Source organism: Dermatophagoides farinae, chromosome 8 (genome assembly GCF_024713945.1).
Source record: "Dermatophagoides farinae isolate YC_2012a chromosome 8, ASM2471394v1, whole genome shotgun sequence".
In the NCBI taxonomy this organism is placed as follows: domain Eukaryota; kingdom Metazoa; phylum Arthropoda; class Arachnida; order Sarcoptiformes; family Pyroglyphidae; genus Dermatophagoides; species Dermatophagoides farinae.
In genome coordinates this window covers 3,735,865-3,751,334 of record NC_134684.1, presented here as the reverse complement: position 1 = coordinate 3,751,334, position 15,470 = coordinate 3,735,865, and the positions used below count along the sequence as shown (strand labels likewise).

Here is a 15,470-nt window from a genome sequence, read left to right as displayed (position 1 = left end):
TGATAACAAAGGAGCAAACAAAGTCAGGCGAAATAAAAAATGAAAGGAAAATGAAAAGATTCCTGATAACAAAAAAAAAACACAATGAAATGAATGAAACTGTTTCTGGAATTGAATCGTTGAAAAAAAAACCTTGAACCTAATTATGCGCGCGCGTTTGTGTGTGTGTGTGTTGGTGTGTGATTTTCTCATTAATAATGAATTTTGTTTATTTGCCAAAAAAACCAAAAAAAAAAAAAAAAAAAAAAAAACAAACAAACAAACAAACAAACAGTACAAAATATTCATACATTCAAATTTGAATTAAAAATGAACATTTTTGGCTAAAATTCAGAATAATAATTCTTTGACAAAATATTTTGGTCGTTTTCCATCCATCGTATATATCAACTTTTTATAGGTCATTCATTCGAATGGAATCGACTGGAATTTTTTTTTTTCGTTTCGTTTCGTTTCGACTACATTTTGACAAAACAGAATTAAAAAGAAAATATGATCTTCATTCAAAAAAGATTTGAGTGAATTCTTTTCGTTGAAAAAAACAAAACAAACAAAAAAAAAACAAAAAATCAACTCATTTAGTCGGCTTTTTTTTCTCTCACTTGTTTATTTGTTTATGAAGGATTTATAACCATCATCATCATCATCATCATCACCGGGATCATTACTACAGCAAAAAAAAAAAAAAAAAAAAAAATGATGTGATGTGATGTGATGATGACATGACAACCAGGGAAAAGTGAAAATTTTTCGTTTTCGCTTCCAATATATGATTCTCAATTCTGAACGGAGACAAGACAAGAAAACAATAATCATTAATCTATCTATTCTTAGCACTGTGCACCAAAAAAAAAAAAAAAAAAAAAAAAAAAAAGAATCCACTATTTAAAGTGATGACTTTTCAATGATGAATGTAGGCGAGATTGGAAAAAAAACAAAATTATTAATCAAACAAAAATATTAAGAACGGATTATTATGTTTACATGCATGGAAACCTGGATCAATAAAAAAAAAATCTTTGCATTTTTGTATACAAAAAAAGATTTCATGGTAACGACCTAAAAAACACGCACACACACACACACACACAGATAGAAAAACATTATCACATGGCCATGGTTTTTTACCCAAAACACACAAAGTCATTCGTTTGATGATTTTGTTTGTTTGTTTGTCAAATTAATTACCCAAAATGGGCATTTGTTTTTTTTTTCATTGATATTAAATTTCAAGAATTTTCATGATTCAAACATTGTGAGAAAAAAAACCATTAAAGGAATTCACCAAAAAAAAAAAGAAAAATTCTTTCAAGAATCATTTAAGATTAAGCTATAAACATTGTCTGTGTGTGTGTGTGTATGTCTTACAGATACATTGAGAATTCTTTCTTTTAAATCGATGGATGAAGAATTTTTTTTTTATTATCAGCTATAAATAGAATTTGTGAATTCAAAATCAAGAATCGTGGAAGAACAAAAATATTTGAATCAATGGGTAATGATTTCCAGGAATCAAATTAAATTTCCCGCTAAATTCCTTGATGAAAAAAAAAATTCTTTTTAACTACAAACTAAATTGTATAAATGAATTAGAATTCTGGTTGTCATGGATGTTTTTTTATCTTGATTCTAAATAATTTAATTCGATTCTTGTGTGCCAAAAGTAATGATTATCAATGGTGGCTGGCAAAAAAATAACACGTACACAACACGATCAAACATCATTTCTAATCAACTACATTCTGTTCATTTGTCAATAAAATTCAATGACATAATACAAATTCAAACGTAATTTACGTGGCGTGTACATGAATAATTTGTTTTGATGATAATTTTTTTTCCTACCATTACACACAATGATGATGATGATGATGGTGATACCATCATTAAGGCACTTTAATTGTCTTTGATTTTAATTTGTTTGCAAAACCAGAAAAAAAACTTTCGGGAAAATTTTCTAATGACTGGCTTTTGGACAATGAAATGACAAAAAAAAATTGATTAAAGAATTGATTGACAAAACAAAACAAAAAACATGGATCTCAGATTCCCATTCGTTGTTTATGATCATTTTTTTTTGTTCACCATTCACCACTTGTGTTTGTTTTGTCATCGTGGATAGAACAAAAAACAAAAAAAAAGAAGAAAAGAAAATGTAAGTCATGTGATTGTGTAAAATTGTTGTTATTGAGATAATACGTACATCAGCTAGTCAACCAATCATCAACCAATCATAACCATAGGAATCCAGTGGAGAGGTTCAAACATGACAGGTTTACAGGTTCTTTTCTTTTTCTTTTTTTTTTTGTTAAATAAAAAAAAGAACTGGAATACATTCAAATTATGCAACAGATGATATACAAACCAATGATATAACCAGCAGCCAGGTTGAATTTCTTTTTGTTTTTATATATAAAAGAAAAGGATTGGCACAACATCATTATTCACTCTCCCTATCTATTCACTCATACTGACTGGTTTTACTTGTAGCATTTATCAACAATGATGGTTAGAAAACCAGTCATATTGGATTGTTGGATGAGTCATTCGATTTCTAGGAATAATTTTTTTTTGTGTGTTTGTGTTTGAATATACCACTCTGTTTTTGTTTTACATTGATATGAAACAGGTAGATAGATGTGGATATTGTTCGAAATACCAAAAAAAAAAAAAAAAAAAAAAAATCCACACTTGAACAAGTGGTGATAATGGCAACCAATCATCATCATTGTCATTCACTTATCAAAACAAACAAACAAACAAAAAAAAAAGAGTTCTGTCGTTGGTTTCCTATTTATTCCCCCCCATTTAATTACCATCACGATGATGATAATGATGATCAGAAACAAAAAAAAAACTACAGCTACACACACACACATCTATCACGCCAAATTGCAAAAAAAAATCCATGATGTCAATCAACGTGGGGATTCACAATACAAATAAAAGTAAAAATCGATAAACTTATGATCAATTTATGATGAATACAGACTCAAGAATAATTATTACTAGAGAAAAAAAAACAAGAATTTACAAATGACAAATTCAGAATATGGAAAAAAAACAACCATAACCAGCAAATAAGAAAAACGACAATATACATTATTATCATTTGATTTTGTCGTCATTTACAAATACATGACAACGACATTTGATAATGGCAATATCATCATCATCATCATCATCATCATCATCATTATTATTATGGATCCAAATGGTATTAGTTTATTTTTTTATTATCATCATGATTGTTTGGTTTACGTTTTGATGTGATCAAATAAATTTTACTTTTTCCAGGAATCGTTCAATAATTTTTTTTTATATATATATGTGTGGTCGTCACTTGATTGATTGATTATACACATACACATATACAATGCACACATATACAAACTAAGGTTTGGCTCAAAAAAAAATAACCATAATGAAGATCATTTTTTTTTTACTGAGGAAAGAAAGAAATAAAATGAAAAAAAACAAGTCAAATTTGTAACAATATATAATAATGGCGCCAAACATTAAATATAATTTGGCGTCAATGAATGACAACGACAACAACAACAACAACAACGACGACGACGACGACAACGACGACGACAACAACAACAGCAAAAAAAATTGTTGAACAGCCTAAAACCTTGAATTGATAGATAGAGTCAGATATTATTTTTTTTTTTTTATTTGATAGCTAATTCAAGGTCTTTTTTTTCAACCAAAATTCATTCTTATAATAGATAACAGTGAAGCAAAAAAAAAAAAAATTATCATCATCATCATCATCATCATAGCCATTTAAAGATTCACGTGATTGTCATGTCCAAACAACTTTTATTCATTCATTCATTCATAATTGGTTTTGTTGTTGTTGTTTTTGACGAGAATAATGATCATTTGATGATGAAAACAAGTTGAAATGAAAAAAAAATTCTTTTTCATCTTCAATTTAAAAAAAAAATTAACCTGATAAAGATACAAATTCTGTGGAAATTCTTGTGAATTGTTGACATGAAAAAAAAAATTCATTCCAGAGAATAAATTGATTAATGATGATGATCAAAGCTAATTACATAATCGCTGTCGATCAGATGTATTCGATAAATACCGTGAAAGTGAGAGAGAGAGAGAGATGGAAAATTGATTGGGGAAAAAAAAATTATTAACCAGAATCCTTTGAATCGTGTGAGAAAAAAAAACATCATAAAAAACTTCAACACAATCAAGTAAAAAGTTTCAAAATTTTCAAATTTTGTTGAATCAAGGAAAAATTTGAAGAAAAACAAAAATTTATCCATTGCCAATCGATCGTGTTTTTTTTCGTCTCACATTTTTTTTTTTTTTGGCCCAGCATAAAAAATAATCTGATCTGGGATTTTACGTGTTTAAAAATTCACATGTCTCATAGAACAAAACTGTCGATATCGTTTTCAGATCAAAACTCAAGGAACAAACAATGATCCAAATCAAATTGAATCCTAATTAATTAAGTTGTTACCTAATTTGATTATCTAAATTTTGTTTTCTGGTTTTTTTTTCTATTGTAATCAGCGGAAATTTTGACTTTCTGTTGCTGTTATATGAACGGATTTTCTTTTTCTTTTTGATACTCAATGCTATTTTTAGCATCAGACAAAAAAAAAAAAAAAAAAATGAAACGAAACGAAACCAACCAACCATCCAAACACCATGTACATTATTATCATCATCATCATCATCAATGAGCAATGGTACATCCTACCATAACATGAACATTGATGCGGATTGTCTGATGCAATGGTGAATCATCATTGATGATCATGGCATCGTCCCAATATTATGATGGATGTTTAATATCACACTTTTGTACTACTACGCAAACGCGTTTAGTTGATGATGATGATGATGATGCTGCCTGATCACAAATAAATCGTTCTCAAAACCCAAGAAAAAAAAAGTTGTTCATGATGGTGATGGTGATTTGATGTGTTTTTTTTTCTCACTTGTATTATATTGATGCTAGTTCGGGTTTTTTCTTTTTCTTCTTCTTCTTTATTTTCAGTTCAAATTTTCGGATACACTTGTTGAACCAAGTAATTTTTTTTTCCATGGAAAACACGATGATTCATAGATTTTTTTTGAATAATAAAGAATGAAAATAAAGGCTTTTTGCACTCATTCATGCATAACATCACACAATTTGTGCTGTATACAAAACCAGAACACGGATTTTACGGATGTATTGATGATGATGATGTGTGTGAGAGAGAGGTACAAGAATTAACATGCGCAACAGGTTAAAATATTTGTCATGTATGTATACATGATTGGAATTTTGTTCAAAACAAAACAAAAACAAAAAAAAAAAACACTAAATAAATGAATGAAAAGAATTTATGAATGAATGACCATAAAAACTGTATAAAACTGGAAAAATATTTTCTCAAATTCTTTACTGATCCATGATAACATCTTAATGATGATGACTAAACGTTCAAGAATGTATTTAATTCACATTAATTCAGGTCAGAATAAGGTCATACTACTACTACTACCTACTACTGCTGCTGCTGCTATATGTTGTTGGTGGATAAATGGATATAAAGTAAAAAGTAGAAAAGAAAAAAGAAAGAAAAGAAATTTTTATGAATGAAATTACGTCCGCAAAAAAAGGAAATTTTTTGTTTCATTCATTAAAATTACACACACAATTTTTTTTGTTGCAAGCCAAATGATAATAATATATGGTGATGCAATACCGAATATTAGAAAATTGGTCATGATGAGAATTCAAATAGGGTGTTGTGTTGTGTTTTTCTACTCAATTCCAACCAATATTCATGGAATGTCTGCGTTTATTTTACACGTGCGTAATAAAGTTGTTGTTGTTGTGTGTGTGTGTGTTGTGGCTGCTGCAAACTTGCTGTATATATAGTATATATACACGTATACGCACGCATTACAAAAAAAAAATCGTGTGATGCAATTTTATTCTTTTGATTTATGCAACAATTACATGATGATTGATTCTTGATGACATGATTCTAGAAGAGAATCCAGAATGAAAAAAAAACGACGCACATATATAGATTTATTATCCAAATTGTGATCAACGACCATCAAATCATCATCGTAGTTATTGTTTTTTGTTTGTTTATTTTTTATTTTTTATTTTTTTTTTTTGGTTATCAACAACAATTCTGTTTGATTATTATATCATATCAGTAACTTGAAACTATTTTTATTGTTGTTTTTGTTACTGTTTTTATTTTTATTGTTATTTTTATCGATCACAAAAAGTTGTTTGTGTGTGTTGTGTGTATATCGCTGTTTAAATATTGTCAGTAAAAGATATCTAAATTCTTAGATATTCTCATCAGATCAACACACAAACAATAAAGATTTTTTTTGTTTGTTTGAAAAAACATACGCCCTACTCGTCTAACCCCCGCATATCTATGCGATTCTACAAAGGAGAAACAAAAAAAAAAATTTCATTTTCAATTATAAAAATGTACATTGATGGCTGTAGTATCTGGTTTTTTTTATTCTTTTTTTTTTTTTTTTTGTTTGGTTAAGCTGGTCGTCATCGTTGGAGTTTGCGTGTGTGTGTGTGTATGTATGTTTTTTTTGTGAGATGATTGGTAGTGGTGGTGGTGAATAACTCACCATAACCATAAAAGGATATCCAAAAAAAATAAATTTAAAAGTATTGGTGGTTTTCGCACATCTTCATCATCATCACCATCACCATCACCATCATCATCACCATCACCATCACCATCACCATCAACAACAACAACAACAACAACAACGATAATGATGTCAAGAAAGAGGATTAGATTCAATGTTAAGATTCTTTATTATTCCATTGATTCTAATATAATGAAAAAAAAATTCATTGATTGATAACATCAGAAAACATTTTTCTTTTTTCTTTTTTTTGCATTACTTAAATTTTTTTTCTCTTGTTTTCGGCATTTACAAACAAATTTTATGATGATGATGATCATCATCATCATCATCATTATCCAAGGTTCAACCAACTACTACTATTACTAGTAGTAGTATTGATAGTTGTAGTCCAAAAGCCAAATAATCATCATATAGGTGTTTGATGATAGGTGAAATAGGAAAAGGTTAACGCCTTTTGGTTGTTGTTTATTATCAAAAATTGATTGATCATATCAGTGATGTGTGCACGATATTTGACAACTTGTTGTCGTTGTTGTTGTTGTTATTGTTGTCGCCACAAACTAAAAACGATGGCGACATATTTTATATATATCAATCAACATAGACATGGATAGACATGGGTTGTTGGCGCCCAAATTGTTGATCCACAGACGATTAATCAATTTTCATCACATCAGACATATATATACGTATTAAACTTGCTGGTCAAATGAAAAACCACAGTCTAGTCATCAAATCAGTTTCAATTTCAAGATCATCAAATATTCAACAACAACGATAACAGAACAATTTATCACGTGTTCATACACATGAAACAACAACAACAACAACAAACGAAAACGAAAATATTTTACAATACGGATATCAATGGATTAGGAAAGAAAAAAACATTGTTAATAAAAAAAAAATAGCCATATTCTTCCACCGACACACACACATATATAGCACCGAGCAAACAGAAATTGTCAGAGAGAGAAAAAAAAATGAACGACTAGTACAATGTAAAATAAAACGACAAAAATTATTATGAACATGAACAACAACAACAACAACAACTAAAAGAATATATAAATTCAATCTAATGACGTAATTTTATTTTCAAACAACAACAACAACAACAACAACAATATCAAATCAGTGTCGTTTTCCATTTCTAGATTGTGATGATGATGGTTATCGCTATAAAAAAAAAATAACTTAGGATTCTATTTTATATAATTGTCGTTTTAGGAAGCAAATGTTTTTTTTTTTGATGAAAATAATAAAAACAGCACCATATACACACAACACAACACCCAACAACATCGTTAACCAGAGAGAGGAGAGAGAGGAAAAAAAATTCCAAAATTAAAACGAAAAAAAACAACATCACTGATGATGATATTCTATGATTGCGTGTGTTTCGTAATAATTCAATGATTTCAAAATCAAAATACTTACTGTGTGTGTGTGTGTGTGTGTGTGTGTGTGTGTAAAGAAAACATTTATTTTTTCATTCATGGATCATCATCATCATCATTGTTGTTGTTGTTGTTGTTGATAATTTTTTCTTTTTGTAATGATATCATTCAATTTTTATCGTACATACACACACACACACACAACTGTTGGATTGTCTGTTGCATGACATGTTTTTATGCTGATTTTTCTCTTTCTCAATGACGATAATAATTATGATGATGATGATGATAATAATGATTACATTAAAAGATTTGTCTTCATATTCTTGTGATTTTTTTTTGTAAATTTAAAAAACTCAATATTTCAATGTCCGGATATTAAAATGGACCGGTTAAACATCAACAACAACAAGTTGTTTGGATGGAAAAATTTAAAATTTTTGCCTTAATTGTTTTTTTTATTTTGAGAATGGAATTTAGAGGATATGTTATTGAGTGGAAAAGGAAGAAACTTAAAGTCTCGTGATTTTTTTTTTGTTTAGTGCTAATTTTAATCTAATCTTATCTATGATAAACATGTAATATATATATATAGAAACATTCCATAGTCCATTTTGATCAATGATGAATGTTGCTGTGATGCAAAAAAAAAACAGCAATTTTGTCACTCCATTCCAAATATCTCTCTGTTTCTCTCTTTTTCTCATGATGATACGGATCTAAAAAAAAAGAAAAAAAAATTTTTTGACAATGAAATCCATTCGATTTGATGACTAATACATCAAATTTTCTGGTTAGTATTCATCAAATACTTTTCATATATATTGATTGATTATTTCTCAATTCTCATTTTATCATTCATTCATTCATTGTTCCGGTGGTTGCAATTGACTAATAAACGGTTTTTTTTGTTGCTGCTGCTGCTTTTCAACTTTAACTTGTATTTGTCATCATCATCATCATCCTACATTTCATTTATGACAATTTCCGATTTTTTTTTCATGATAATGAAATTTTTTTTATGCGACAATGACAGACAAACAAACAAACATTTGCACCAGACGCAAAACAAAACAAAACAAAACAAAAAACCGCAAATTCCAGAATTTGCAATTTTCTTGATCTCTATCGGAAATTAATAGGCAATACAGAATCGGTTGTTCAGTACAGAATAAAAAACAGTATACAACAACACGATCAGAATATAATTGTATCATTGCCAATCGTGTGTAGAGATTTTCATCATCAACAAAAACAAACATGTCGTCCTAATTCTTTTTTTTCTCGCATACTCGAATATTCTTGATGCAGAATCAAATGGCAAATGTGAGAGAAAAAAATACATCTAATTTTGGAAGAAAAAAATCTATTTAAAACAACAAAAACAAAAACAACCAGTAAAAAATATATATGATGATGTTGTTTTTCAATCATCAGAATGAATGTATTTTCATTTTCAGATTTTATTTTTTAATAATTATTTTTAGCAACTCAATCATCATCATCAACAACAACAACAACAACGGCATCTGCAACGACAACAACAACAATCTTTCCAAATTCCAATAAATCATCATCATGTTTAAATATCATCATGGATTTATAATAATAATTATATGATGATGAATTAATCGATTGAATCGAAATTGATCAATTTTTTTTTGATTGTTGTTGTCATTATTACAGAATCGATACAAAAGAATATTCTGATCGAATGTGTCTGTGTGTGTGTGTGCTTTGGAATGGAATTCCCAGCAAGAAAAAAAAGACCGTTCCAATACCCATTAAATTCATTGCAGATATATCGCAGTAGTAGTAGTAGTGGTAGTATATGGTAAAATGAATTTTTTTTTACATTGTTTCATCAATGGGTTTTTTTTCATTTCTCTTTTTATTTTATCATTTTTTTTTGTTGGATCCGCCAACAACACAATTGGAACCAATACAGAACACTGCCGTAGCATTTCTCTGGAAAATGATGATCATGATGATGATGACAAAATAACCAGAAAAAAAATTCAATAAAATACGTGATCCAATACAATTAGTATTTGTTTTTGACAATTATCATCAATTGTCGTCATAGCAGCCAAACGCATACACACACACATAAAAAAAAAACAATCTCGCCGCCATCAATTCAATTGAGATTAAGATTATTGGATGGCTATATATTGTTATTAAAACAGTCCGCGATTATATTTGTTGTCATCATCATAATCATCATCATCGTCGTTGTCGTAGTCGTCGTTTGATTTTTATCATTACCATTATCATCATCCATATACAACATATAACGAATCATAACAACAACAACAACAACAAAAAAAAACATAATGATCACATCAATAATTATTAGGGATGGTATTTATGGTGTTATATGCTTCTACTACATAAATAATATATTTAGATTTAGATAATAAACAAACGGGAAGTACATACATACATACACACACAACATATATATACATGTACAATTTGGATAAAATTTGTCTTAGAGACTGCGTTATCCATGGATCCATTTTTTTTTCTCTGAAAAAAATATAATGATATCATTACAATTCATTCATTGGATATTGATGATGTCATTGTAATTCAATTGTTGTATTTTGTTATTGTAGCTAAAAACACACACACTGTACACACACTATACACACATACTACCAGTCAATTTTTTTTTACGATTAATAAAAAAAAAATATATGCTACTATTGTATACTATTAGAAAGATAGTGATGATGATGATGATGATGATGAGTAGTAGTGTGATCCTTCTACTCTTATGTTTGTGTATCTCACACACACACTTGTTTTATTTCTCTCTCTCTCACTCTTATTCTCCTTCAAACACCAACAACAACAACAACAACTTCCCTTGATTCAAAAAAAAAAAAAAAACCTGGCGCCATACACACACACACACAACACATAGACACAGACAGACATACAGAGCATATATAAGTCCTACACATTTTTTGTCAAACGTGCATATTCAAGTTATTCATTCATTCAATTTGATTTGATTTCAACCAGAAAAAAAACGACAACAACAGTGATCAGTGATCAGTGATTCGTATTTGCATTTTTTTATCTCTGATTTTTGAAAAAAAAGTTAACAAATTTTTTTTAATCAATAAATCGATTTTGATTTATTGTTTTTAACATTTTTTGTTGTTGTTGTTGTTTTTTTTGGTATTGAAAAAAAAAATTTTTTTTCACGTGTATTCGTGTGAAGACATTAAATTTGTAAAAAAAAGTGAATAACTTGTTGATTCATCATCAACGAATTTTTTTTTTTTTTTTGATTATAATGGCTACAAATACACATTTACCATATCTACAAACAACAATCAATCCATCGATCATGTATGATGATAATATTGTTGGCAATGATTTTATGGGCAATACCCTTAATACACCGGATATTGTTGATATGTTGGATTCATTTCATCCAACATTTCAATCAGAAAAAACATATAATAATGATCATCAAATATTTACCGATGTTTATGCTCAACAAATAGATGGTAGTACAGTAGCAGTAGCACCATCATCAACATCAACAACAACAGCAGCAGCAGCAGCAGCAATGTTGACCAATATAAATCCAATGATTATTAATTCATCATCATCATCATCATCATCTTCATTATTGATTAATAATAATCAATCAATTTTAATGTCAAATGGCAACTCATCATCATCATCATCATTATTATATAACTATGTTGATTCACCACAACAACAACAACAACAACAAAATTATTATGAACGTAAATCCTATTCACCATTATTAGAAAGTTCAGAAATAAATCTAGAAAATATGAGTTCACCAGAAATGGCACCAGTATCACCGAATAAAGTATGTCCACAATCGGATTATAATTATCCTCAACCACCACCACCACCACCACCGCTACAACAGCAACAACAACAACAACAACAACAATATTCAGATTCATCAAATAGTAGCAATAATAGCAATAATAATAATATTCAATCAATGGCCTATCAGAATCTAGAAAGTGCTCAACCAATTATTAAAGATGAATTTGATGAAATGTCATCATTGGTCGATTATTTAAGTGATCAATCACAATCGGCAACAACAACGGCGACTACGGCGACTACTAACATGAATCCAACAATACAACAACAAACATCATATTATCCAAATCCAAATTCACCAGCCGGTTCGATCTCATCAAATTATTCATTAGATTCATGTAATTCACAGACAAAAACATTTGCAACATTGGATAATGTTACGAATATTAAACAAGAACCAATCGATAGTTCAACAATATTAATACAACAGCCACAACAACGACAACAACAACAACAACAATATCAATCAATTGTACCAACAGTTGTTAATGAAACAATTGTTTCGGAAACATTTGTACCTAGTGGCCATAATCATCATCATCATCATCAACATCATGTTGATCAAAATACAACCACAGATCTACAATCGAATCAAATTATTTATAATCTAACACCTGTAACTAGTAATAATAATGGATCGACAACAGCGACATCGACAACCAATTATTATTATATGTCACCAGTTTCATTACCGACAGCAAACAATACAAATTCAATTAATTCTCATACTAATCATTTAACGGCGCCATCAACTAGTAATCAAATGCAACAACAACAACAACATCAGCATCATGGACGTAAAAGAACAGCCAATTTCAATGGTGTATCGCATCCATCAACATCAACAAATGGAACAAAAAAACAACGAATGTCTAAACGTGAAAAACAAAAACTAATGGAATCATATATTGAACAATATGAACGTGAAAATAAACAATTAGCCGGACAGATTGAATTGTTTGAAAAGCAGATAAATTTTTGTAAAAAATATTTAAGTGAAAATGTTGCACCATATATACAGAAACAGCAACAACAGCAGCAGCCAATACATCAACAATTGCAAAGTTTTATTGGATTAGCATAAAAAAAAGGATTAATGCACATTTTATGTTTCCACACACACACACACAAAGAACACCTTTTTGAAATCAATGGTCTCGTTACCTTCTAATCAACACACACACACACACACACACACAAATTATGACAAAAATTCAGGAAAAAAACATATACTCAATCAATCTTACATATACAAACGACAAACAAACAACAAAAAAATTATCGACACACTTTCATATATTCATTTTTTTTTGTAAATGTACAAATCATTTTCTCATAGATTCTGATTCGGAAACAGAATTTTTTGTTGTTGTTGTTGTTGTTATTTTTGTTTTGTTTTGTTTTGTTTCACCCAACAACAATCTTATGAAATGCCCAATATTATTATTCATTATTCTCATTACACTTTGCTTTATTTATTATCATATTTTTTTTTCTCTCACTATCAATTTCGTGTTATTTTTTGTCTTTTTTTTCTCTCTCACTCTCTCTCTCTCTCACTATCTTTTTACATTTTTCTTCTTGTCTTATTATTATTATTATCATTATTCATTATTGATCACCGAATAAATCAACTGTTTTATTAATTTATATGAATACGTGGTTTTTATTTCATTTCATTTCATTTTCATTTTTTTTTTGAAATGAAAATTATTACTCAATCAATGCCGAATTTAATGTGTTTGTTGTTGTTGATATTTTTGCATGAAATTTTCTATTTCAGAAAAAAAATAAAAATAAATCAGTTATTTTTGGTATTTGGGAAAAAAAATGCAAAATACAACCGAGTATTCTTTTAACAACAACCAGAAATCCATTTTTTCTTATTTTAATTCGCTAATTCAACAACCAAAAAAAAATTTAAATTCATCCTAACCAGCGCCATCTGTTGGATGGAAATGTTGTTGCACCAAAAAAAATGATGATTTAATTTGATCCAAATCCACAAGATGGCAATTGTGTTTATGGATTTATGTTTTTTTTTTTGGATTTCGACAAATTTTTTTTCCACCCATAATGTAAAAAAAAAAATTCAAATAGATAAGAAAATAGAAAAAAAATGAATCAAATCTTTCGCTCTATTTTTCTGTTGTTGTTGTTACTTTTTAATTTCAATAAATCACATTAACAACAACAACAACAACAACAACGATGAAGAAAATGGGGGAAAAAAAATGATTTGACAACAAGAAGATTTAAACGGACGAAAAAAAGACAATTTTTTTTTATTATTCATTAAATGATTAAATGGAAAAACTTTTTTTCTCTCTCTTTCTTTACTTTAATAATTATTGACTTGAAGCTTTGAATTGAAGAAAAATCGTACACAAACACACACACAGACACATATAATTGAAACTCGGAAATTGGAATCCAAATAAAAAAAACAGCAGAAAGAATCAGCAGATACATTTATTATATAAATGACTGGCACGCAATAATTCTAAATAATAAGAAATTCTAAATCAAACAAACGAGAAATGAAGAAAAAAATGAGAAAAATTTGATTTGCTTAAAGATTCTGTCATGTTGATCCTCATCATCATCATCACTATCAGCAACAACAACAACAACAACAATGTTGTTGTTAACGGTGTTGAATGTTGTCATCATCACCATCAGTTTACAGAAGAAGAAGAAGAAGAAGAAAAAAAATGTCAACCAAAGACCTAGTAAACAAGTCGAAATCATAGTGTTCATTTGTGTACACACACACACACACACACACATAAACATTCATGTTTGTTATCTTTCTTTTTTTTTCCTCAATCTTATTATTGCATGACAAAAGTATTAATTTTTTTTTCAAGGTAAATATATCCGTTTCAAATGTGCAAGAAAAAAAAATCCATGTGCGTGTTCTAATAAGTGTGTGTGTTCGTTTGTGTGTTTGTTTTGAAAACCCAAAAAAGAATCTTATGTGTGATCATTCTCTCTCTCTCTTATTCTATGTTTACTGTTTATCCAGAATATTCTCGAATCATGAATCTAAATCTTTTGTTGATGAATGATCTTTATTTTTCTTTTTTTTTGGTTTGTTTGTTTTTTTTTGTTTCTAACTCAAAAACAATTCTTATCACTTTATCAATCAAATGTGTTCAACACGTGTGTAGAATAATTTTTTTTTTCTTCTGGTTTCGATAAAACAATCTTCATATTACACATTTTCAATGCAATGAATTTGACTTTTGTTTTAAAAAATGGACCAAAAAAAAAATAAATAAATATCATATCGATAGATCAATCAATATGATTATAAACACATCGACTGACCATTGGCTATTTTTATTATTATTAGAAACAAAACAAAACTTGTCCAACGAACAAACTAACACAGAATATCGATGACAATCTTTCTAACCTTTTTCTCTCTATGTGTTTCACTGTAAATTTCCAGATAGACCGTTCAATATTATGTTGTTTTTTTTTGGTGCAATCCACGGTGTGTGTTTG

At 28.6% G+C, this 15,470-nt stretch overlaps 1 protein-coding gene across 1 annotated transcript; it reads left to right on the top strand.

The window, feature by feature from the left end:
- The first annotated feature begins 10,990 nt into the window (after window positions 1-10,990).
- On the top strand, window positions 10,991-13,607 carry LOC124495661 (uncharacterized). The gene has a single exon (XM_075733560.1). It carries the CDS (start codon window positions 11,380-11,382, stop codon window positions 13,039-13,041), a length of 1,662 nt encoding a protein of 553 aa, XP_075589675.1. The 5' UTR covers window positions 10,991-11,379; the 3' UTR covers window positions 13,042-13,607.
- Window positions 13,608-15,470: the final 1,863 nt, after the last annotated feature.